Raw genomic sequence first — 27678 nt, forward strand, 5'->3', positions numbered from 1 at the left:
TGTTCTAGCTAACACTTTCCGTAACAAAATTTTGTTCCAACTAACACTTTTCGTAACAAAATTTTGCTCCACCTAACACTTCTGGTAATAAAATTTTGTTTCAACTGACACTTTTCGCAACAAAATTTCCTTCCAGCTGACATTTTTGTGAGATAAATGTTATTATTGCAACGATTTTTTGTAACATAAATTTTGTTTCAGCTAACACTTTTTGTAGCAAAATTTATTCCCACTAACATTTTTGTGACGTAGTTTCTTCCAATAAACAGTTTTGTATCAAAATTGTGTTACAGCTAACACTTTTGGTAACGAAATCCAATCGGTATGTTTTCAGCATCTATGTACGAACTTAACATACAAAATCTTGAGAATATATTTAAAAAATTTTCTCTGTCGCCATCTAATGAAAAAAAAATATGGTAACAAAATTTTTTGTTACAGCCAATTTAACGATATTTTTCTGTTCAAAAAATTTTGTTACAACATACCAGAAATTTTTGTAACTTGTAACAAAATTCGGAACAAAATTTTTGTTCCGAAACGAAATTGTTCAATTTGGAACGAAATTTTGTTACTCGGATTTGCTATGGAAAATTGCATTATGCCCCATTACCGAGGTCCTCACAGTGAAAATTAAATTACGCACCACTTTGCCGACCCGGATTTATTGTCAGTCGTTTTCTTAGGAGCAAACATACCCTGACAAGTACGCAAGATACTTGCAATGTTCGATGGTACATATCTAAAGCTCGATCGTGCAGCACGATGGAGACTTTTACAGGGTAACACTAAATGCTTACGGAACTGACCAAAGGCGTCTGAGGAAATACATGGGGCTTACGGAAAAGTTCTATCTACATTCCTTAGACGCCCTTTTCCCGTTCTGTAAGCAGTATGTATTTTCCTTAGACTATATCTGTTCCTTATTCCGTAAATTAGTGTTACCCCCTTAACAACTATTGTCATTCTGCCAAATCCATTCTTTTTTTGTTAAATTCGTTCCGCATTATTAAGCAGTCTTTCAGGATAGGGTTTTCACTAGGCAAACAAAGGCACTCACCCATGAAAAATCTCTTGAACAAACAGCAAAGTTTACTTTGTGACGTAGTTAATATTGACATTCTGCGACATGGAGCCAGTTCGATTCACGAAGGAGTGCAGTTTAAACCGACGTTATAGACACTATGTCATATAATGTAATTGAAACTGTCACCACACATATCACCTTCTTTTTTTAGGTATGATGAAAATGTTGTGTTTGCTCGTTTTAACATTGTTAAGTTACATATGGAAAATAGGTAAATGTGGATCGCATCGACATGAAAGCCACATCTTCAGAAAAGAAAACATATGGCCTGCCTGGCAACGGCACCAAATAAGGTGAGTGCAGATTTTTTTGTGCACTACAAAAACTGAAGCGTACCTGTTGTCGTAATAGTTTTAAATCCCTACAACCTAAATTAATTTAAAATCAATTGTGGTTTATACCAATTTTAGCATGAGTTTGGCAGTAAAATATGTTATACGGAGAAAATTTTGACAGCTCTTCCTTTTGAATATGTTATTCCGAATTAGTGTCAAAATTTAACATGGTTAAAATCGACGTTTATTGCCTTCTGATTCTTCTGCAAAACGGCGACATGAAAAGATTTGCAGGAGGCATGGTTGTAACTAAGCGAGAGTCATGTTGTTTGCAAAAAAATAATCGAAGTGACATTCCCATCTATAAACCATTAAAAAGTTGCATACAACGCCCCGCTAATAAATCTGTAAATATTGTCCACAAGGAGCGCCACAGGACTTGTAATGAACCCAGCCTCCAGAACTGTACCGATGTTACCAGCAATGAAGGCTCCATTAAATTTCGGCTTTTCACAATTAATATAGGCTTACACCATTTCAACAAAAAAATGCACAGAAAATAAGAAAAAAACAATCGACACAGTTAGAAATCAACGAGTTAAGATAAAACACTACAACGAACTTTTTTATCGAAATAATTATGAAACTTGGTATTAAAAAAGGTATAATTAGGCGTGTAATAAATAAAGGTAAACCCACAAACAACGCTGTAAGGTACGGTTTCAATATTCTTTAGTTGTAGTAACTGTGTGAGCATGCCCCTTGTGTGACTAAATACCACAATTTAAGGAAATATGAAAGAGGAAGTATAAACAAAACTGCCCGACCTTTGTATTGACGTGACGTGCTTTTCATTTTCATTGATGCGCTCACAACTCCCGAAGCGTACCAGAGAAATGAGCTGTGGTTCTTAACCTGGGTTTGATGCCGAGGTTTCAGGGGTTTCGACGAAGGTCCAGTAATTTACAAAACTAAGTCGCGTTTTTCAAAAAAATTAATTGCTCGCTTTGATAATCGTCAGACACTTCATTCGTGTTAACAGTGTTAATATTTTAATATATTCTAAGGGAAAGGAATTACGCCAAAGCCTTTTAATTTTGTTTACCCACGAAACAAATGCGACGGGGAATAAAAATGAACATCACCTTGAAGTAACAGCTCCAACAAAGAAAAGACAACGTGTACCAACAAGGTGGGATGGTTACTTATTCAAATATTTTGTGCATGCGAAAAATCGAAGTGCTATTACTTTCACCCCTTTTTTTAAAAAATCAAGGAGTTTATTAATTTTAAAATATTTACCTTTAAACAGTCAAAAAATCAATGGGAGGGAACCACTGATCTCCATTAAACACTATAGAGATCACTCACCAATAAGTGTGAAAATATTGGAATAGAGCTACAAAGCACGCTGCTTCGAAAATTTTTGCAGAAACATTTAAAGCTACAGACTATGGGCTAAATAGTTTATTTTTATAATTTTTGTACAATATCGTGAAGTCAAAATGTAAATAAAGGCGAATTTACGTGGGTTCTGTATGTTAGTTCACGATGGCAATCAATTTTAGTCATTTCCTTTTTTTTAATTCGCCACCCTCAGTCTAATGTAAAGATAACTGGAATGCACACAGGGCTTAAAAAGAAATAGCAGCACACTGTGGGTATAGGTAGGCCATTATGGCTCAAATATTTTAAATCAGCCTTAACTGGCATTCTATCACACACATAAAAATAGAATTTCTTTGAAGTTTAATTAATGTTTAGTGTCAACCTTATTCCTTCTATCACCACAAATTTAGCTATAAACTCTAACCGTTTTTGAGTTAGTTTACCTATATTGTTTGGCTTTGCAGACAAATTCAAAAACATCCCATTTCGTGAGCAATTTACATTGACACACAAGCTGATAGTTCTGCTGATTAGTCTAAAAGAAGGGTTTGGGTAATAGGCCAAGGACCAGCCTTTGTGCACATTTTTGGGCGTTATCTTTATACGGGAAGTCAAACGGTTTGAGCACGAATACTTTGAAACTTGAGTCCTGTAATATCCGCATAGTAATTGTGTCAGAAGAAACATGGCATTTCGGTGGCAGGGCTGTCAGTTTTACGATTACATGACTTATGAAGATGTCATTTACAGAAACAAAAAGCACTGTTCAATAGTACTGTACTATCGAACTAGAAAACACTTGCATCAAAATACCCATGGCTATATTTAGATTTTCTGCTGATAATTTTCAAATGAATGCAATTCAAGTAAGAAAAAACATTTATAAAACTAACTCCTAGGATTTCGCAAATTGGGTCTATGGCTATTGATCAGGCTGATAGTTTTTCATATACTAGCCCAGTGGTTCCCAACCAGGGGGGGATTCCTCACTTGAGGGGAATTTTTGTCATAATATTAATCTCTTAGCTTAATTTCTGTTCTAAGAATTACATTAAAATGTTAATGTAAACGATATTTTAGCAAACTAAATTTGTAGGGGGGAATTAGATTTGAATATCCACTAAAAGGGTGCACAGGACATAAAAGGTTGGGAATCACTGTACTAGCCGGTATTTCAACGATTATTATATGAATTCGCCTCAATAGTGGCAAAAGTTTCCTGGCTTCACATTAGGTGTATTAACTTGCAGTCCTCTCTGGCCGAGTTGATTTGGAGAAGTTTTCATCTCCGGAGCACTAACGGCGACATCACTTCAAATGATCTGGTGGGTTAACATCATATAAACTTACAACCTCTTATGATCAAGGCATGACTTCAATGTATAAAGCAGTAATACATCGGTTATTGTTCGTGGTACACAAGCTTAAAACATCAACTGCTTTCCATTTGATAAAGCTGGTTTTAAGTAAAACTTATTAATTTTTTACAAGTAACTATTAGCTGCTCAATTAGGCAACCTGACAATCCTCAGGACATAGCACAGGCCACAGGCCACAGGGCTATTCATTTAATGTCATTTTTTCTTTTCTTTCATGTACTCGTCCTCTGCTAAAGACATTGTATATGTAAGTAAAAGTTGGTTTATTTTTGCAATACGATATAAAATTAATTTCCATACCATGTCAGTATTTGTAAAATTGCGCGTTGCAGTCAAGTTCTTTGCTCGTATCTGATGAATTATAACGCATTGTGTTTAAAATCACGAGACTTTAACATAAACATCGGTATCTTAAACTTCTATTTTCTTTATTTTGCTTTTCAAACCATACATGGTTGTGTTTTTGCTTTAAGGGAGTGCTTGAATCCAGAGAATGGGCGAAGCAGAGGTGTGTATTCTTAACCTTAAGGAAATATTTTCAACATTAACTTTGTGTCGTTTATTTGCAGTAATTCAATTTCCCATTAAATTGGAACGTTCAGGTGACTTTTCACGAGCAGCCGCGGAGTATTATGCTGAAAAACTTATTTCACAATCCCAAAAAATTTGGTGACGACATTTGGTTCGTTTTTTTTTGTGGTGCTGTTTGCAACATATCACCTGTACAAACTGTTGGCTATGATGAGTAAATTCTTGCATTTGCATGTTTGTCTTTCTGGGATAAACCCTTTTATCTAATTTGCAAAAATGTCAAAATTGTGATAGAAATACATCACAGGACAAAACTTCGCCACTGTCGCTATAGTCTTGGTTGCTGATTCATGCTGGTTTCTGTCGTTTTCAATCGTAAAATTTTCATTTGTCATTTATTCAGTGAAATGCTTTGCACACAATATTTACTACTTTTACCAAGAGTATCAACCTATTCTGTGTTTGCATTCAAATCGTGCATGCCATGAGATTACACCACTTACCATTCTGACGTATGGTGGAGAGCAATACCTATGGATTTACTCTTGGTAAAAAATAACATTTCTCCCGGGATAATTGCCTCAATCGCATTCTTGGTCAAAATGTGGCACCATCCGTGAATACCCGACTGTTTTCAGTGTATATGTGTTGTTCGTACTATCATCCCGTTGTTTCTACGTTCATTGTCCATGCATGTTTGTTGTCGTTTGTCCACTATAAACATACAAACACAAAAAGCGTGGTGCTTGCTATGACAATCCAGCTCGACTTTACAGAATCATAATTTGTACAAACTTTCCCGAGTGGGAGTTTCCCTCCTCAAGCTGTCCCTTTTCACGAGACAGTCAGTGATGCATGACTCAACCTCAATACACATATGTGCAGATTGGTGGATCGGGGATGTAAATTTGACCATTTTCTGGCATTTCTTTTTTCTTTTTCGGCGTTTTCAGTCATTGTCCCAAATTAATTTACAAGACTTTTAGGAAAACTTAATGCCGAATGGGGAGTATAACCGGGGAAATGGGCTGATACAGCAGCCATTTTGCAAAATTTCGTTTCATTTTTTGTCAGCTAGTCTAGCTAAACTTTAACACCACTCAGCAATTGAGAAGATGTTTAAAGTTGCCTAAACACGTAATAAACTAATCAAATCAGGCTCAAATTTGCAATTCCAGCTGCCTCATTCAACCGCAACATCAATCAACAGTTTACTTGAACTTCTATCTTGTGAACAACCAATATGACAATTAAACCAAGTGACTCTGTTTTCAAGGCCCTCTGCGATAGTGCACCTGTCAACTGTTCCGCTTGTTTCTCAATAACCTTTGCTAGGCCCTGTGACTCATATACCTAATATTATGATAGGGACCTAATATTCTTCTAAGTTAAAAACTATTGCACCTGGATAGGACTGTACAGAGCAAGGATTTGTGGAGCCTCCGGGAAGATCTTGTGACCCACAGAGTTGCATAAATAGCCCTGGGAGGTTGCTAATGCAATTGCATAAAACCACAATAGATGGGATACTTGAACGATTCATTTTTTTGCAAAATCCAATTGCATTTTGTTGCTGTTTTACCCCCAAATAATGTCCAACTGAGGGAGGATCAAATGCCCCCAGGGGTCAAAGATGCATGTGTCCGGCAACCATAACACCACAAATTGCTGGGCCCTTAATCGATATATTTTTTTGTTAATACAGCTTGAAGTTTGAGCTGCCATTTTAGCTCAATTATCCACAGCACCCCGTACCAAGTAGCTACCTGATTTAAAACGCCCAATAACCCACTAAAGCTACCCGACATTTTGTAAAATTAACCCCCGCTGCTGAATGCTTTGTGACGTCCTTATTCTATAAGGTTGGCATTTCCTACCACCGAACTTCTTTTTATAGAAATACCAATATGCGAATACATATCTTCAGTGAACTCAATACACACAATAACAGTGCTATACTACTCAACAGGTCACATGCCATTGCTATTCAGAGTGACGTGGAGGTGGTTGCCACCAGCAGCCTTTATGTTTGGTAATTTAACCATTGCTCTTTTCCACTGATGACGCTATTCAGCGAAACATGATTTCTTTTAAAATATAACTGCGTTTTGCCAGGGGGTTATTATATATTGTAATTTCACAACGCACACAACTAACTAACCAGGAGTAGGACTTGAACCAACGCAAACCAAAATATCTATTTGCGTGATGATGTTGTTCTTTGCAGACTCATCGTAATTATATAATTGAATGTATATAATTTTAAATGCCAATAAAAACGTAAATTTATATAATATAAGTGGGAGTTGCCTCGCACATACGGTTGTCATAACAACACCATCACCTCTCACTGATTGGGCATAAAAGCAACAGTCACGAATCTTTATATGTTGACCAGTTTATTTTCGCCTCCAAGGAAAGGTGAGCGCACGTTAGAAAAAAAGTCGCAGCGGAAATTGAGATTACAATAAAATTTCTCCCCGCCGTGGCGGCGATGCCGAGAGCTGGCGGAAAAGAAGAATCGCAGGCGTTCGACGACGAAACGGCAAATAAAGTTAAACAAGATTCATTAAAAAAAGGAAACAACGGGAAAAGATAAACTGCGAATGTGGGAACAAAAGGAAAAAAAAACACGGCTTCAGTGGCTTTTTGCACGACACGCATGACGTCACCGAGATCCTCGCTGTGATTGTAGTAATGTGGCTTGAAAATAAACACTCCGTTTACGACTTGAGAGTTTGACGCCGAGGGCAATTTGCTGTCAAGCATAAATACGTTCGTTTGTGTTGCCGTGCGGTGGCGCCGCAGAGCATACCGAAGCGGGCGATAGAAGAATATGATCAAGGCTTGTCATAGAGCGCGAGAACACAACAGCACGCTGGTTTTAGCGCGAAAGATACAAATAAATCTTTGGTCACACCGGTAGCTATAGGTCTGGGGTCCGACGGAAAACACGAAAAACATCGAGTAATTGACTAAAAATCTCGGAGTCGTGGCGTGCTGTGGGTTGTATATATACTGCACGACGATATTGTCATCCTCTGTTACGTTTCGGTAGTGCGGCGCGCATAGATATTCTGCTTTTTACATTGTCTCGTCCACGTCACAATGCTCGTCGCGTCGCGTGGCGCGCCTTTGCGCAATTTTAGTGTCAGTCGCGATGCGCGTTCGCTTTCACCCCTCCTCGAGCAGTTCACTGGGGGGTGGGGGCAGAGCAGGGTAGTCATCGGGGAAATCCCCGAGGTCACTTCCAACTTCGGACGAATGGCTGCTCGTTGGGGGTCCATCACTCGCGGGCCGGTTTAAGCGCGCTTTGTCCACGACGTCCAAGAGGTTTTTTACGTCGATGGCGAGCACTTGGGTGGCGGCCATCAAACCTGAGATATTTATGTGTTAAAGGGTGCTGCATTAACCTTTTTTTAATACGACAACCTTACATTGAACCACATACGGAATTAAATGAAAGAGCACAAAGTCTGTAGTAAATGGTTCAAAATGTTCTTTGGTTTTGTCTACTCCATGGTCTAACAGCAAAAATCAGCAGTTTCGCAAAACTTACACTTCTTGTACTCGGTGACTTGCGTCGTCGAGTAGAAACGTTTCACCAACTTCATCTGGTTGATGATCTGGGAAAGGTCTTTGTTTGTCGTTTTCTGCGCCATGTCAATCTCCCGGTGGTTCCCCTCCGGCAGCGAGGGCATCTCTTGGTCGAGGCTTGTACATAACTCCTTCAGCGCCTTGCCGATGTTCTGAAAGGTGAAAAAATGATGGTAAGATTTGGTTTTCAGCGTTGGGAGATTTTCATTTGCAAGCATTCGAGGTGTATTACGAATTTTGTCCTGTAGATTGATCGAATAAAGAATTTCCGGTGCAACATCTTGGGTCAGTTATATGATATACAAACTGAGTTGTTGTTTTATTTTAAACTGGGTTTCTCACATTCCAAAGTTTGACACAAAATTAATTTAAAGTCCATCGCGGAAAACTTTGCCAATGTCATTGCACACTAATAAATGTGGCTAAACCAAAAGTACCTTGACCAGAACGAAGATATCGTCCGGCTGTGCGCTCATCACTTCCTGGTTAGCTTGCAGCACCGACTTAACCACGTTCATAGTATCCCGGTAAACTGCGTCGTTGCTTCGATCAAGCTTCATTGTTGGAGTCGGTTTGACTTCCTCCAATTTTAGCTGCGAAAATGCAAATAGAATGAGTTGGGGTTGCATTGCATCTAATATTTTCCACTCAGGACGTATTTTTGTTCATATTAGGAGTTTTATGGCATCTAAAACGAAAATTTCGGAAACCCTATAAGGCAGTATGGTGAAACACGTACAAAAACCACATGACACAGCACAAGTTAAATACAATGATGTAACCCACAGCGGTCGAAGTCCAAACTAGTTTGCAACAAATTTCCGTGAACCGTTTTGATATTTCAACGTGCTAGGAAGTGGGCGACTTTTAACGTGGTTCAAAGCGTTCTTAACTGGAACCGCACCCCAAGAAAAAAACGACCTTTTCGGCGCGCACGCAGACAAGATCTATAATGTCGTTGTGAGATGCTCGGGAGCCTGTTGACCTTAAAGTCGGGAACGGCGAGAAAGTTACACCAGTCCCTTGCAGGGACAAGGTTGAAGTCTGTTGTGGGTTGGTTGGGGGTTGGCCGTTTTGAAGCGGAATTTTTACTACGGATTTTGCATTCGCCTTTTCAGACATTTTCCTGTGGTTTTCGCAAAGAGTAATAAGACCTTGAACATACCTTGGGCATGGGAGGAATAGGGGGCTCCTTAACAGCGGGTTGGCGTGGGGGTTTCGCCGGGGGCATTGACGGGGGAGGTGGGGCTTCCAATCCATCACGAGAATCTACACGACGTATCAAAATATTTAGGTTTTTGTAAGGCTAATATTATTTTGACACACCTTGTGTACTTATATTTGCTTTTAACACGATTGCATGATTCAAAAACAATTTGGAATGCATTAACACATTACAAGCGACGTAGGCACGTGGCCATGGCTTCATACCAATTCGTCAGAAAAAACTATCTCGCTTTGTGGATATAAAAAACATCTTAATAATTGCAAACTAAAATCGCACTTACTGGCATTATTTCCTCGTTGTCTGCGCGCTTCCACGGTCTGATACAAATGACCGGGATCTTCGTCCTCTTCGTCGCCATTGGGCTGCTCCTGTCCGGGGTACAACTGTTGATTAGCATCGCCACAACGAGCAAGGTACAACAACCAACACGTAAAAAACGAAACCACGCGGGCAAGGCACAACACCCATTAAATTAAAATGTCAATGCCACGTCAAACCGTGCACGAACGACATGCAATCACCGCGTTGTGTTAAATGGCGTTTCGGTAAATTTCGAGTCAGTACATGCGACGAAAACCGGCGGGTGGCAGCAGAGAGAGGTCGTCGTGTTCCGGTCGGATGAGCGAACGGTGATTTTCCGGACGAGGTCGAGCAAATTTTGAAGAAAAAATGGAAGAAAGAAAAGTCATGCATGAGATGTTATTGAATTCGTATCGTTGGTGCATGATTATTATACACAGTGTAAACTAAAGCTAGGAACATGCAGTTATTTATCCGCTACCATAGGCTGGTTAATCACATTTTAGTTGCGCGTTCATTCCGCATTACTTTGCGCTCTAGTAGCGAATCAAATCAGCCAATTTATCATCAAAGAATATTTCGCTATAAATCTCAAGATCAAGGTGACAATGGTAAATACCAATCAACGTATATTATTTCATTACTTCGGCAGAAATAAACGTCTAATCTTTTTGCTGTAATCTCGTAAAAACAAACCGTGATTTATGCGTCAACGAAACAAAATAAGTCACCATGATTAGAATTGAACTCAAAGGCGATCGGGACCAGAACACAATAGATAGGGGATGAAAATCGTTTTCTCACCATTTGTTGTTGCTGTTTGAGCCAGAGAGCGTCCTCGCGTTCGTCGATCATCTGCTTTTCGAGTCGCAATCGAATGCCCTCCTCCTCTGTCTTCATCTGCCGCAACTTCTCTTCCGCCTCAAACTTAACGATCTCCTGCGTTTCGTTGAAAAGTTTACGATATGTTCGTTGTATTGGGGTTATGAGGCGAATGCGGTCGGAATGCTTTAACGCAACGACGTTAGTGCGAAAAGATTCGTCTAGGCAACCTAAATTTTCAATAATTATAAGTATTTCGTTGTATTGCGGTGATAAGACGACTATTGCGGTCAAAAAGCCTTTAAGTAACAAGATATTAGTAACAAAATGCTGTATGTAAAACACCTTGCTCTGGAACTTATCAAATAACTACAATGGCTATCCAGTTATTATTTAAAAACAGGGCGATCACGCCTCAAATACCTCAGAGGTCATAATCTTTGGCCCAGTCTTGGGCGGTACAGCGGGCATGTTATGGGGTGCGTACATTCCCTGTTGCGGTCCCGTGGGTTGGTAAACAGGTGCGCCACCTTGCGGAGGGTAGTTTCTGTTGTTGGGGAAACCAGGGCGACTCGGCTGCAAAAGAATACGAGGCGTTGATTAACAGGCTGAAAGATAGGCGTAACGATTGCGCACTTAAACACACCGAAGCTGAATAGGTTTGCTCCAGCTTGTTTTGTTTTGTAAAAGTTGAATCAAACTAAGAACGTATGTTGGCTCAACAGCTTTTTTTCCACGCAAACTATTGGACTGTTTTTAAACGTGTAAAATCGTGTCTACCGAACCAAATGCATTTTAATTGGAATCTAAATAAGGTAAATGACATGGTTGTCTTCAAGCGCAACACAAGAAGTCGCCAAAGATAGCAACCATTCAAAATACAGGTCGTTTAGCGACCAAAACGTGCGCGTCTCATTCACCGTTTTCTTGCAAACGCGGCCACTGCTTCCGCGCCTGGTTTTACGTACGAGGGCGTAGAATGCGTCAGGCTCTTGTCCGGGCCCAGCAGTGGAGCCGGCGGGTTTCTTTTCGATGAGGTTGTCATTTTCATCGCGTTTTCCCTGCTGCGTCTTGAGTGAGAGCGACATCTGAGTTAACATTTTCAGGGTCTCATTGAGCTTCTCCAGCTCGGAGTTGGGAGATGAGGGCACAAGCACCCCGACCGACATTTTCATCGTTGATTTGGCAATGATTTCGTCCCAGCAATGCCTTATTGTTTGTAGCAGGCGGCTATGTGTATTAACGCTTTAAAATCGCAAGAGTTCTGGAGATACAAATGCAAAAATGCTGCAGATTTTCAATATAACCTTTGGATTGGCTCGCGAAAAACAAGCATAAACACTAACGGTTACCGAAACAGCACAAATCCTCCAAATACTGAACATACACAGCCCGTATATACACTGTATCGTCAACAGTACAGCTGAAACAATTTAACTAACGAAGGGTGGCAACTGCCAATGTAATCGCTCCCGTGGGGAGCTACAGGGGCAGCTGCGTAAGCCGCAGAAATGCAATTCAAAATTCTGTACGACTTTGCAATTGACGCACATCGCCGACCGCGGTTTCCGCAACAACGTCGGTAAACAAGCGCAAAAGAAGCCTTTCCGCGGATATCGAGTCCGTCTACACTGTTCTCTACCACTGCTCTGGCCGCCTAACTGGAAAAAGTAAGGGGCGGTTCTTGATGGTTTCGGGCGCAGATCGTGATATGCCGTCCTATGTGTGCGTGCTTGCAAACCTCTGACGCCCATTTCCAATTTAGGAGGGGCCCAGGCAGGGAACGTCGTACACACAGAAAAAAAAAACTAACGTGAAACAATGCTTTTTCACGCAGGTTTTGAACCTTGTGGCAAAACAACTACGAAAACCGTGCTACTGAGAATAAAGTCTCTTTCATTTGCGAATTATTCTGTGGTTTTCATCTGTGCAAACTGACATACAAACTAGATCTCGCACATGCTGAAGTATTTCTTACTTGGCAGCAATATAATATAAGAATCTCACTTACTGACCCCAGTACTAGTAGCTCCAAGTGCAAGACGTTTTAGCTGCTTTAGGTGCTTAGATGCCACCCTCAGTAACATCACGAGAAGACAAGGCAGGCGTTTTAAACCACCAGAAACCAAACGAGAGAACGCAAAGAAAAAGGGGATTTGAGAGAGAGAATCGGCGTGAGAAGAAAAAGGGAATCGTTGCACTGCATCGTGATAACCAGGGCCTATTTTAATGCTTGGAAATGCGACAGCGGACTTTCGCTCTTTGTACATTCCACTAATTGCCCGATCCTACACGTAAAAGATAGCGTGCCAGCGAGGGATGCAAGTCATCTTTAGGCACGGTCGATTGATGACGTAAGAACAGAGCGGTACACTGAAAGTCACGTCGCAAACAATGAAGGCTCAAAATTTAAAACTTTTGGCTCTCTATCAGGCAAGATGTCCGATTAACATTTGCGATAATCGCAGGCATACGCGGACAACAGCATCACGCGATGGAATCAACAATCTAGCTGCAACCACGTAATCAAACAGAACGATTGTGTCTCGCACAAGACGACACCGATGACTTGGAGGTGCCAGCATACGAGTCACTGTTCCGACCAACAACTCCAATTAACCTCACCTGACCGTGTGGGTGAAGGAAAGTGCGCTGTTCGAACTTCTTTTGGGACAAAGTCTCATGCATTACCTTTTGTTATGCGCGTTGTGCGGATTTTTGCGAACTAAACTGCAGTTCTGGCGTCGCGGTGATTATCAAATTGTTCAAAGACATTGGAACTACCAATAATGAATGAAGCCACACTGGAAGTGTGTGATGTAACGAAACCGCTTATTTCCATGCAAGCAACATGCAATGCAAGACACGTGAGGAGTTACCAGGTCCACGCGAAATCACCCCAAGCCGGAAACGTTAAGTGGGTTAATGGGGAACATCACATTCTTATGCAAGACACAGAGAAAACGCGAAACTTTCCGAAATGACCAGCGCGCGTCACAGCGATAACGACTTGGCACACCCCTGGCGGCAAAGGTCGCTGGATTACTCTCGGAATCACCTGTCACGTGCTTCCGACCACGTGACGTGAAGATGGGTGGTCATTTTTGCAAGAGGGGTTGCGACATAAGCTGTGTGGAAGGAGCCATAGATCCACTGTGGCATTGAACCATATATGTGGATTTTCAAGACAAAATCATCATTTTCCGGTCGCGAGTCTCGTGTGAAATTGACCCATAACATCGCAAGGCTGCTGACAATAAATCCATGACCTGTGAAGGGTCGGGGTTTTCTACCGGTTTGTCGAAAAAAGTTTAAGACATTGTTTCGTCACTATCACACACGAGTAGTCTTTTTGTGGTATCTTTTTTGCTAGCAATTTTTGGTGCTTAAACACCATGTATCTGTACCCAATTTATAGGGGGAGGCTAATACCCCGCTTATGGGAAAGAAAATATACAATTGCGCAATACCATAACCCATTTGCAAACAAACCACAAAAATACATTCAAATGCGAACGTCTACGAGAACGCCAATTAAATGCATCAAGCTCTTTCAGGTGACGCAGATTGGCGCATTTACCTACGCACAAAATCGCGACGTTCAATTGCAAATTCAGCCCACAGGTCGGTTTTACCGGCCGACGCGACGTCCACGACAGATCTTTCGATTCAATATGTGACGCGTCTGTATTGCCGACGCCTTTCGCTGTCTCCTGCATTCAAAAACCCGCCTGGGACCAAACAAGGCAAGAGGGTTGAAGGGGTGCAGACGGCAAGAATTACGACGCCGATGTTGGGAACGCGACCGTCGCGTGGCAAGGGTCAACCTCGTCACACGGAAACGCCACCAAGCAATAGAAGCAGGGAATTACAGCAATATCTGTGAAATTCTGGCAGATATGTGGACCTATAGGAGACAGGTCAACTGAAGGTCGCACAGGTAAAGTGAACTCCAGAAATTCGATAGATCATATTTTTTTTTAAATATGTGCTTTACAGCGCGATTAAATTTGGTGATATGCAGCGATACGAAAACCGTGTCATTAGTAGAATCGTACTTTCCCCCAATGTGAGTGAAACGCATAACCTCACGATTCGGTTACGCAGTTTGTGCGGTGGTAATCCACGTATACGTCCCATATTTAGAGGAAAGCTCCCAGAATGCAATTCGCGGCGTTGCATGACTGGGTTGCGTCGATATGTTTGCAATCCACGTTACCCGCCAAATAGGGATTTCGCAATTAGTATCTGACGTTACACAAGCATTGCATCCTGGCACCATTATAAGGTTGCCATTTTACTTATTGAAGTACCTAAAACCTACTTCACAAGACAAATCTGCAGAAAATACATACAGCTCTGAAATGTGAAACTGCAACCCCGGCGGCCATCAAAGGAAACTGCTGCGAAAGACGATTTTGCTGCATTACGCGATAAATGTCAGGTCACCCCTTTTGCGCGGAAGCCACCAAATAAGCTTGCCAGAAGCCATCAACATCACAATTCACGCCAATACTCAGAACACCGCTGCACTGTAAATGACTGCCAGCAGACCTGCGGCTCCCGACCAATCACAGCCCATTGTAACACGTGACCTGAAAATTACTTCCGCCAGAAAAATATATCATCCCATTTTATTTTTTTCCAGGTTACACATAGGGCGTTGGTACAGAAGTGACATGTCATATTTTTAACGACTTCTGGCACCCATACCGTCTCCATGACGCATTTAGGAGATGACTTTCGGCGTGCAACCGTTATTTCTGGTGCTACAATATTTCGAGACGTTGCAGACAATGCAATCGCGAAAAGAAAAATTCCCAAAGTTTTCTCTTTTGTCATAGCTCCAAAAGATCACGTACATTCCCAATGATTGTCAACCTCTTTAGCACGAATTTATCAGCTCCGATCGTTACACTGGCACTTGCACGGGGAACCAACACGAACGAATTCCACCCACCGAACGTGATATAACAATAATAAAAACATGTACCATCGGCTGTGATATCGGGCTCAAATCAGCATACAAAATTTTGGGTGTCAATTAATAAATCATATGATGCACAATGAAATGCTGTTTCGTTTATTGGTTAATTGGAGACCCAATGTTGTGTTTCTAAATTTCTTTTCCTGTTTTTAAGAACCGACATTGACAACGACCAATTATGCACGAAATCTGCACTTGAAGATATCAATGCCGTGTCGTTTGAATAGCTTGAAAGCATTCCAGTGATCAAATTATTATAACAAACCAGTGTATCAAGCATGAACGCAACTTTGTCAAGCAAACTGTAGCAACTGGGCAGTATGGGTGGTCGTATAGCGGTTGATTGGCCCATCACGAGACCGGATCTCCAACCGTTGTTAACTCGCAATCGTGGAGAGCAAGCTTGCCAATTACACTTCTACCGGGGTCGCTAGAGACCGATGGGTGCGGTGACCTCCGTGGGGTAGAGCTTAGCACGCATCCGTGCAGTTCACGGGACTAAAACTGTTGAGCCTTACTTGTGGAGTCGGATCTTGCCATTACGCAATATGAGCATTCCGGTTTGCATTGCAATGTTATTTCATGCTACGACTCTTGATTGTTTTTTAATTTACTTTCCTTGCGCTGTACAATGGGGTTTGTTGTCTTTTTGAAGGTGATATTGAATCAATAACCACATGTATCACATGTACCAATGCAAACGCGACACGTAGAGCATACGCGATAGAAATTACAGAATTGCGAAGAAATTTTCACAAGTCATGGTCTTGTGATGGCAAGCAAATCTGACAACTGCGCAACTCGCAATAATAGTTAATTGTTGATGACGCAAGATCCCCAGTAACCCAACCCTTAACTGCCGGAAGCTCGGTTATTTTCGACAAAGTTTCTGTGAATAAGATCGACGCAAGAAAAGATGCAAAGCAAATAATGGCGACCACCAGTGTGCCGACGACCAAAGGGGTTGAGGTAAAAGATTTACTCGGAAACTAATAGACAGCAATCAAAACCTTAATATAAATTGCTGAGAAACCGAAAGCCGCAACTGCGGGACATGAATAGGGAACAATGACAAATGAAAAACTACGCTTCATGACGTAACCCAATACAGGTGACGTCATCTACAACGTAACACACCCGCCTTTGTCCGTGGGAATCAAGAAGGGGGACGTTTTTTAACCCGCTATAGGATTATTAATAAAACTGTTTCGGAAATGTACGTGAGGATTGCGTAGGTTTGAAACTGCACCTGGCTGAAATCTAGATTTATTTAAGTTGTCAGGGCCTAAATGAGCGGATTTGGTCAAAAAGGCCAAGTGCGTGCTCCCTTTAGCTGTACACGTCAGTTACGATTTGATTTGGGGCATTACCGGACTTGCGGTGTGGGAACCGATCTGTGCGCCCATTCAGAGCGCCCCGTGTTACAAGCTGGGCTGAAGCGAAGGCGCGTTTGTCAGCTGCCAAGTGCCCCACAGGAAAGGTTGAGCCGGTTCGGTTTGGTCGGATTACCGGCAATAATTGGAAGTCCTTGCGAAGAGCCGACGCAAATTGCAGGCGATAGGGACGGATTAAGAACTGACTGGGATTGCCTAAACGGGTTTCAATTATTCCACAGCGCGACACATAGGAGAAAGGTGAGCCAAATTCGTGACATTTCATATTTTGTCGTTTTGTATTCAGTGTTGCACGTCCATCCTGTTCTGTGCGGTTACAATGGACCTTTAGAAGCGCCGTTCCTGGCATATGTCATTCCTAACATGCAAATGTAATCAATGGCAGGCGAACGACTGGTATTTTTAGACACTAAAATGGGCTCGTGATGAAACAGTACTGACGCCAACTGGCACGGGCCGTCCGATTAAGAAGATGTTTATGTTGTAATTAAGATATGTGGCAGGCGAGGGCGTCATCGTGGAGCCAGCGCTTTGATCATTACACGGGAATGCTGCAGGCCTACCAGATGTTCGACGTAAACATTGTTTGCACTGAGCTCAAGTCAGTTCTCAGTAGCCATAAAGAAGATAGGAACCATTGACTTGCTACATGTCCGTCCAAAGGTAAACATTCATAGAAAAGATCAATCCAAAACTGAAGTGTAAAGGTTCGGATATTCATCTGCCTGGTGCTTAAAGCAAGGTGACCTAGTGTCAAAAACGTCACTCTTTGGTGTAAAAGGCTTGTCGGACTTTTTTTGTTCCGCGACCCCATTATCAATTAGAACTTTCTATGTGGCTCCATTTAAAATAAAGTTTCCTGTTCGACACCTGGTATAAGTGTGAAATACGAAATTGTCGTCAAAAATTACATTTGCAGACCCCAAATAGGGTCGCGACAGAGTGCTTGAGAATTAGAATCCACCAACCCACACATTTTCATTGATCAGAAGCGCTTCAAAACGAGCCGGCGGTGTGAGCACTGGACGTAGACTCACGACGTCATACCGGCAAATTCGTCGTCTTGAACGACAGGAAAAGCATGCCAGGTCGCTACTAAATGGACCAATTGCGTTCGTACTGAAAAGACGTAAACGACACAAACAAACCGCCTGGATATGACGTGGGAGAAGTGACGTCACACAGCCGTGCGCAAGGGTCGCGACGCGATCACCTCTAGTATGTGGGAACCGCAAGGCGATAACCCAACAAGCAAGTTCGATTATCGGAAATTGCGTTGTTTCGTTGCTGATTCACGAGGTCGATTCCAAGTTATGACTGTTTACCAAAATTTCTGCAGCGAAAATGCCAGCACTTGTGCGAATGATTCGAAGTGACGAACTTGGGCAGCGAATTGGTTCGCAGCAATAAAGTAGAACCGATATTGTCGGGTGAAAAGGGAAAATAAATTTATCTGACAATTAATCAAGCTACGATATCACAACCCAAATTATAATCAAAGTGCACTACTAAAAGATTTCCTGTACATTTTCAAACCAACACATTGTCAAAGTTTCTTTCGAGTGTTTAACTGAACTCTTCGTCGGGTTCACTCAAGGGGTGTGTTGCGCCATCTAGCGGACACTAAATCTCTCTTTTTGTGCCAGGTTAAACCAGTTAAACCATAGCTGAGGGACTGGGACATTAACATTTAGGGTGCTAGCACGACTATGCTGGAAGCACCCGTTGATATATTGAATAGCATGCGAGCAGCTGCGGCATATCACGAAATGGAAATATTATGGATGCAGTTTATCCCGACTGCACGAAAGAGCAATGCTGTTGTAAATCTCGATATTTACATACACATTCTCAATGTATTCTTCGTACGTTACGAAGGTGATGAAATTTATGTTTGAGAAATGGTCGCGTGTACAAAAGAAGCGATGTGTTGGGGTTAGAGCTTTTCCCCCTTACCAAATAACTTTTTTTTTCGTTTCTTTGTCTCATTTTAGCTTTTTTGTCACATTTAGTTCGGTATATGGCATGTCGAATTTGTTTTGAAAGTCATCAAAAGTCGAGCTTTATTATTCCGAATAACGCAGAACGAATTTTTGTCAGATTTTTCATAATCGCTTTACAACACGTACCTTGGGTGGAGGACCGGCTTCCAACTTGTGTCTCTCATCGAGTTGCTGTTCAAAATCGTCCAGAATAACACTGTGGAAAAAGACCAAAGTTAAGTCGAGGTGTAAAGGAAAAGGGTAGACAGAACATGCACAAGCGTTCAAGTAAAACAAGAGAACTTTCGCAACACGCAACAACCGGACCGGAAACGAATCGTTTGTGATGTCACAGTTCCATCTGAGTCATGGCAGGAATTTAGTGAGGGGTATGGGGGGTTTGCTGCGTCATCACGGAAACTTCTCTAATTTAAGGGGAAACGTTGCAATATTTCGGAAACCGCATCGTGGTTTCGTATACTTATAGTCCGTTTGTATCAAATTGCTTTGAAGGAAGTAGGTGTAAAAGTTAACTTATTCCCTTTTAAACCCATTATTACAACACAAAGCGTCGAATAAACGCTCTATTAGCCAAGCCCTTTATTTTCCCACGCAAACAACATGTATTTGCGAATTTAAACGTTAGTTTGCCGAACAAATTTGCATTCGAACCAAACAGCTCGAATTCAGTCTGATTGGTCCACCGGAAGCTCTTAACGCTGTCGGTTACTCCCAATAAAGGTAAAGTAACAAGCCAATGCAACCCCCTCCCCCATGCGTCACAGCAATTAAGTCATCTGTTTACTTTCATGCGATTGCCGCGTCGATTTGAACAACATGGTACAGGGTACTGACTACCTGCCTCCAACTACCTTTTCGATCGTTTTCGATGTGACAAAACTTTAAAAAACAGTCGCTGCATTACCGTTCGCTGGTAATAAACACATCGTCACTTTCATCGCCCTGGCTTTCTTCAACGATCTTCGATGGATTGAAATGCCCGTTAGGTTTGTGGGCAGATGGCAAGACGGGGGTGTACAACTGATTAACAACAGTCTGCGGTAGCTCGCTTTCCGATGACACTACGCTATATATACGATCCGGAGATGGAGCTCCTCGTTTCGGATCTTCAGCTTTCGGCGGTACCGGATGGGTATTGTTCGGGCGCCTGAACGATATTCTCTCATAATGGGGTTCACCGTCCCCTTCGTACGTTGGGGTGATGCCAAAAACATCAGAAACGTCGGTACTGCGCTGGGAGTCGACGTCATCGTCCCCGATGCTGTCCAAGGCAGGCCGCGAGAGCTGACGAACAGGAGGTTTCTGCTGCGTCACTTTGTACGTTATTAGCGACTTGCGCTGTTGCAGTTGCATCCCAGCCAATACCATATTACCGTGGCTACCGAACTCCGAAACGTCTTGCGTGTCACAGCTATCTCCCGACTGAATGCTGCAAACTCCGATGGAGTCTTTCGATTCACCTCGGCTTAATTTTCCCCGTTTGCGCTCCTTCAGTTTCCGTTTGAACTTGGACACGAGACCCGGTTTCCCGCTGCCTTCCATTGGAACTTTGTGACCCACTGAGTTGTGCTGTGCAAACGTATAAGGGTCGAATGATCCAAGAGCCTCGCTGCCTCGTCTACTGCTGGCCTCAAGGCTTGAATTTGAATTGCGGCTTGCGTTATGGGGCGAGTAAGGCGTCTGCACCAAGCAAGTTCCCGTGAAAGGTCTCGAGTTGTTCGCAGCGCTCATTCCGTGATCGCCACTAGTATTGCCTTCAATGTTTTCCTGGTCTGAAATCTCACTCGCGTTGTGCAGCACTGAATCGCCACTGCCCTCTTCCGCAAAGCCTCCGCTACCGGTTTCAGTTTCGTTGGCGTTTTCCTCGCTCTTGGCAGTATTCGCACTTTCGTCAGTTGGCAACTGAACGTTTGGCTGTGAATCAGTTGGTTCCTCTTTCGATACACCACTCTTCGCTGGTTTGCGCACCACTGCATACACTGGATGCGATTTGTCATTAGGCATCTGATTCACGGACAGATGCGCATTGTTTCTGTTGCTGGCGTTGTTGTCTAATCTCGGGCCAGGATTCGATGATTCCGCGCTGTGATGAACGCCAGACGCAAGCTTATTTGGGTTTGTTTTCGCCGCGCAAGCCACCTCGTCACTGGACTTGTCCGTATCGGACGACGTCGACTTGCCGATACACCTGCTCGACGTTTGGGTCGCAAGTAGAACTTTCACAACCGCGACCATTTTCTCATGCATCTCGGCCATAGAACGCTCCATCCGCTGCATTTTAAGCTCGCTTTCGGCAACTCGCGTGCGATTCTCACGCACGCAACTCACTAGCGCCCTCAGCATGTTGGCGTCCACTTCTATTCGCTCCGGACCTCCGTTAGGGGCGCCAGAGCGCTTTTTGCCGACGCGAGCGTGGTGCGCCATCTTAGGACTGCCTTCAACTTCACTAGCTCGCCCGCTGTCGTGAATGTCCAGTTCGCTGCCGAAGTCGCTGTAACCGCTTGTGGCGGGAGATGGAAGCTCGTCGTGGTGCGGACGGCTGTGCTGGGCACTGTGTTGGCGATGTTGGAAATCTTCGAAGAGAATAAGGGTCGCTTTGTGCTCTCTCATCGCAACATCCATGTCAGTGTGTAGAGCGTCACGTGGCGCTACAAGCTCCGCACCACTGGACGCGAGGGTTTCAATAAAGCAATGACACCTTGTATTTTAATCTACGCTGGATGCTGAGAAATTCACAAAGTGGAAACAGTTAGTGTCTGATGATCTGGCAATGCACTATCATAGAAGCTCAACTGGAGGACAAAAATCAGTAGCAAATCACTCCTTTGTACTAAATCTGCATTTTTACAAGACCGAGACAAAATTTGCAAGATTTTCACGTAAACAGTTTTGATAGAAAATCATAGTCATAATTTCATTCAAGTTATATAAAGCAACGCATTTCTCCCTACACTGAATATTTGTTTACACAAACCCTGTAAACAACCGGTAATCTTCCTCAAACGAACGCACTAAGCTCGACCAAGCTACCGTGTACACAAACGATAAAAGCCTCGGGAACACCAAAACGCGTCCGCCTTGGAAGTCGTGCGGTCTAAAAACCAATCACCGCGACCTGCTTTACGGAGTGGATTATGACTCAGAGCCCGGGCTCTTTTTGTGTACATTGTCGTCGCAACTCTGCGAGGGACGCCCAGGCGGAAAGGAAAATAAACACTCGTGCTCCTAAAGCGACTTTGACAGTCCCGAATCTCCGGGCGAGCACGGTGTCGTATCGCGTATCAAACATGGGAATAGGATAGCGACAATTTCCCATGGTGATGCGGTCCCGCGTGCGTGCAGCCCGGCGTAGGTGTTGTCATTTGGGCGGAACAATGAACCTCAAATGCTGCGTGAACCCCCGTGTTGCAATAGGGTGTGAAGGCGTGGCTCGTTTCTCATAAGCTGCCCTTGATGGGGGTTCGATTTTGATACAAGGCTGGATATCACACTGTTCTTTCAGCCTAAAGCGGTGAGTCATTAGGGGAATATATTGGATTCTTTAACCTAGATTTCGCAAAGAAAGGGAAATTCGTGTAGGTGCCAACCTCGTTTCCCATTTGAATTGTAATGAAATTGGACACAATATTTCGCGCGTATGCCGTGTAAATCGAGACGTTAACCACGCCGGGTAGTGAATCACCATTTTTCAGGGAATTTTTTGCGACGACCGACAATTGTGAGGGTGTGTTTGAAATTCTTACTTTATGCGCAACAACCGCCACCGAAACTTACGCTGCGAAGAACAACGGCTTAAATATTCTACGACTTTTACGTGAAAATTATTTCGGCTTTTGGAATAAACACTAATTGGCTGGTTAAACATACAGAGTTTACTTACTACCATAAAGCAAGTGCCGACCCCATCAGGCCAGTTTGACGTTATCAAACTCAAATCAACGCATAATTGTATTTTTTTTCCTCCTAAATACACAATGCGCATGAGAGCTACAAACATAGCTGGATATGCTAAAAAAATTTTGACAAGAATTCTAAGGGAGTGAAACGATCAACACCAGCACAAGCGAACTTTACGCAGCTTAAGAGATGTAATTGTTGCGCCATCACGATACCACAAGCATCGTACACTCAATCCGAACTTCCTGGAAGCGCTAACGAAACGAAAACCGATCGTCGTTTAGCTCGGGATCGTGTTACGGTGTCTGCAAATGTTGGGGGAAGCGCGTGGTTTTGTTATGTAAGGAGTTAACAAAAGAACCGGAGGCCGCGAACGATCGACTTCCGTTTACAATGGATTTTAACGTTGATCAAGTTATCGCTAAAGATTGTTTATATATCAGGTTATGGATACACATTTGAAAAACAACTTAACGTATCGGACCTCCAAGCTCAAAACCAAACGCTTTTAAAGCTATTTTAACGCCTGCGACGGATCACACAGCAAACGAGTATGCGTTAACACCAAAAGTGTTATCCAAGTTCGCACCGCAAAAACGCATAGCTTGCACACAAACTGCTGTTTCGCGGCTAAAAATGTCACGTGCGATGCACGCCCTTTTTTGGAGTTGCGGCTTTTCGAGTTGATGGTGAAGGAGGTAGAACGAAAAAAGCGGCGAGTCTCAGACACGCCCTTGGAGTTCGAGTTCGTAAGTCCGAAGAAGAGATACAAAAAAACAAGTGAAGTATTCACACACGTATCACTTTTCTCCTCGACATTTGCTCCGATGCAAAGTAACATATTTTTACATCACAGCTGCTCTCGAAATTCGCTACACGTCAGGCCTATTTAAAGCGGACGCCAAACCCGGCCGCAACCTAAACACGACAGAATAATCGCCAACATAATTAAAATAGCACTCTTAACCACCACAAGCCCCCTCCAAATTTGACCAAACTCAATCGCGCCAAACTGTCTGTCCAGGGTCTGAGCGTGGGCACAATCAGACGTAATCCAATATTTCGATGACGAAGTCCTTAAAACCGACGATTAGATGAGCTAACGTTTGTTAACCACCACTTCCCGTATCGGCCAAATTCAAGCCTCGGGCTTGTGACGTCACGTTGAAAGTGACGCGCTATTGGTCAGGCGCGACGAGCACGTGACTGTCCGGCTGGTGGTTTGTTTTGGGTACAGGAAAGTTTTGGAGAAAATCCTGGCTGTTTGGGTGAGATGGCCGTCTGTTAATCACTCGCATTAGTCAGTCGCTGTAACTTTCTAGTTATGGAAACATTACGAAGACGCGCATATTTACGACAGAAATGTTTGTGAATGACGAACTCGCCTAAACTTTACCCAACAGCGAAAACAACACGGAAATGCATTTTTCCTTGTTTATTGAATCGGTGATTTTTGTTACAGTTACTATTAGAAATTCCTTTCTGATTTGCGATTGTAATATTAAACAAAACAACAAAATCGTAATAATGGCACAAAGACCACCTAAACAAACCGTGTTGACACGTTCACAAAAACGCGAATCTCATTTAACCACAACAGGCGTCAACCACCTGCCACAGCAAATTGGTATTTTTATACAGAACACCTCAGCCTGTTAAACACCTTGTCCTCCACCTAACCACCCGTTTCCTCATCCAACCTTTCCAATTTTCTCCACACGACATACAGTAAAAAATCTGTCCCTTATGTAACCTCACTGCCCACAACGTGCCAGGATTGATCGCTGATCAGCTTTCGGTCATTAAAAAATGTCACGAACGCAAGGCAGCGACATTCGCTCTTGAACAAGGGTGATCTGTCACGCGGTGTTGGACGCTGGCGTAGAAGGGTTAATGAGGACGCTCGTCGCGGCATAAATATTTCAAACAATCGTTTAATTTAGACAGGCTGCGTGAAAACTATAAATACACTGTTTTTTTTGTATTTCACACACTCAACCAATAACTCTAAACACAGTCGACACAATATATTTATTTTTGTATAAAAGCTGATATTTAAACACGAGAGCAAGGAAAACGCCGCGGTTAACCATACCATAGGCCAGTAGCCAACACAACAATGGGCATTTAGCACGGCGGCTGAATTCAAGTCCACACGTCGGCGCCACCACTGTTCCAAACGCGTAAACAAGGGAGTAATAACCTTCCTACTCTGAACTCGACGATAAATAGTTACCTTCTGTGGTACTGTTTCCTACTCCCACACACACAACAGCGTTACGAAATTCTCACGAACGACAGCAGCGTGAGGTTTGCAACCAAAAAAACGACAATTTTAACAGTAACAACTATACAAACAATGAGTTTTTCTTGCAAAAACGTATCTGCTGAAACCACTGTCAACGCCGCTCATCGCACGCAATATGCACTAAAACCAGTCGAGTCAGCGCGCTGGATTCTAAGTGGCCTCACCTCAACCCGTATGAGTGGCACATTACCATCTCGAGCTAACTGAAACCTTTCCTTTTACGACGGTGTCGACTTTCAGTCGTCCGAAACGAATTACCCGCGACACAAAAGACAACGCACCCCGCGACAGCGACCAGGTGAAGTGGGTTAAGGTCTAACTGATCACAACTCACTCAGTCTCGCCTACAAGTCTCTTCTAGTCAGCGCTCGGTAAAAAAACGCGCCTGTCAATGGCAGAGAAAGGTGAGTTTCTTCTTCGGGAGGGCTACCTGCACGCGTGTGACGTCACGTGTGACGCGAAAATACGTTTTTTATCTGCTGTCGAAAGAGTTTCGGGAAAACACGGAAAGACATTTGTTTGATCGCGGCGTGGTAACATAATCGTTGTAGTTTGCGTCATGGCCGGTTACCAAAAACTGTACAGCGCTTTGATACATTTCAAATTCACATGAGTAATTTTGCGGGTGGTGCACTTTTCTGAACAACATTATTGTCGAAATAATTGACAAATATTATTTCTACATCTGCACTGGTGTTTTCAATCCGACAACGCATTCACACCGATACTAAACATCAGAAACGCTCGTGCGTCATCACACGCAAACAACGTTGGTCTAACTGCCTGTGACCAAGTTCAACCTACCTTACAACGCGAATATTTCGCGAAAAATGCGCCCAGTCTGCACCTGCTTCCGAGAAGCCGGAGTTCAGCCAAGTGCAAAACTGCGGTCAGGGACCTCATAGCAGCATCAGCAACAGTGCTTGTGCACGCCACCATCCTGTCATACCTCAACGGTGGGTCGCTACATAACACTCTACCCCGCCTCGTCGACTCGTTAACAAGGAATTATCCGCCGATGATCTCCTGTGGGTGCAGGTGATGAGAAGGTCGCGTTATCGCAAGCACTAATGCAGGATTCACCTCATCAGCGGCGGGCCACTATAGCGCCTAAGGCGAGGTATAAATCTTAACAGAGCCCGGCGCGCACGTCAGAATGGTCGGCCGACACGCGTTAAGGAATTCGCGACGTAAACATGCGCAAATGCGGCCGTGTTTGCGGAGGCGACATGCGACGCGCGCTCGCGACAACGACAGAATAAAATTTGGTCAACTTTTACCCGTTGTTATTTGTTCGACCTCGGATCGAGTTTATTTGGAATGATTTAAGTTCGACTCGTCAACAAAGCACCTGAACGGGACGTAAACGAAGTCTAATGTCATATATTGATATAAATAACAAAAGAATGGGGGCTATTTTGAAAAGAAAGTGGGAAACGGGTTAGTGCTTTTGTGTGGATATACTTAAACCTGCTACCTATTAAGGTAAGAGCATCTGCGCCGAAAACGCCGAACACGTTCCGTGCAGGTCGCACTAACCGCACATTCTGAGACAACCTGCTTAAGGTTTTGCAAAGGCATCAATCCACTAGCGCGGTTTAAAAACCTTGCAGAAAACACGAAGCCTTATAAAGCGATGGAACGCCGTTCAGAAGGAACTTGACCTCAGCATGTCGCGCGCAAGACAAGGTCGTCTTTGCTATCTTATCTCTACACAAACTTGAGCGATAAACCTCTATTGTAAACAGTACAAGACTGCCTGGACGTTACATGTATTCCTGTACCCGCAAAGACCAAATAAAGAAACGGTTTACAGGTACAGGCTGCAGTCTTTTAACGAGACCTGCGAAATATGATGGTTTTGGTAGATATGCCAATCAAAGAGCACCAAACACAGGATGGACAACAAGGCGATATTCTATAATAGCGGAAGACATGAACACGGAGTTCAACCAGTCGAACTGTTAAAGTTTAAAGCGCGGTGACATACCTCCTACAGCACATTTGTAAAGAATTAGAACAATCCATGTAAAACGTGTATGACTGTAAACCTAACTACGTTGAGGAGCATTTACTGTAGAAATCCACTTACTTTATTTTAAGGTTTCTTACCGATTTTCAGGTTATAACAGTCGCCGTTTACTCGTTTGGAAACTGAATGAAGTTCTAAAAGACTGTACAATGACCACAAATTTGCAGCGAGCCTAAAAAAAGCACTTTACGCCATACCTAGCACTTGCAACCTCACAAAAATATTCCAAACCTATAAGAAACGCACATGAGCAGTGGGAAAGCTACCTCCCTACTGTAGCCACGCAACTAAAGTTCAACGAAACGCCACAACAATCGTATATCCTGCTCGAAACGACTCGAGAACCCGACACTGTGGTTCTGCCTTTTCTTGTTTGCTCAACTCTGGCGAAAAAAGGTAGAAGTTGTTGCCCCAACTTTAGCATGAGCCAAAATCCGGAGGTACGGTAA

General features: G+C 43.1%; 1 protein-coding gene across 5 annotated transcripts in view; it reads right to left on the minus strand.

Annotated features, from left to right (window-relative positions):
- Positions 1 to 7049: 7049 nt before the first annotated feature.
- LOC145901690 (focal adhesion kinase 1-like) overlaps positions 7050 to 27678 on the minus strand; it is a 69456-nt gene continuing 48827 nt past the window's right edge. For 4 of the 5 annotated variants that reach the window (XM_082989454.1, XM_082989453.1, XM_082989452.1 and 1 more), the window contains 8 exons: positions 19119 to 19188; positions 11032 to 11184; positions 10591 to 10725; positions 9767 to 9869; positions 9424 to 9527; positions 8696 to 8851; positions 8221 to 8410; positions 7050 to 8038 (listed from right to left, as the gene is read on the minus strand). In XM_082989454.1, coding sequence (XP_082845580.1) covers positions 7836 to 8038; positions 8221 to 8410; positions 8696 to 8851; positions 9424 to 9527; positions 9767 to 9869; positions 10591 to 10725; positions 11032 to 11184; positions 19119 to 19188 — 1114 coding nt within the window. In that variant the 3' untranslated portion in view covers positions 7050 to 7835. The remainder of the gene's footprint in view (positions 8039 to 8220; positions 8411 to 8695; positions 8852 to 9423; positions 9528 to 9766; positions 9870 to 10590; positions 10726 to 11031; positions 11185 to 19118; positions 19189 to 27678) is intronic. The other variant, XM_082989451.1, reaches the window with a different exon arrangement.

The sequence above is a fragment of the Ascidia mentula genome, chromosome 5 (assembly GCF_947561715.1).
Source record: "Ascidia mentula chromosome 5, kaAscMent1.1, whole genome shotgun sequence".
NCBI lineage: Eukaryota > Metazoa > Chordata > Ascidiacea > Phlebobranchia > Ascidiidae > Ascidia > Ascidia mentula.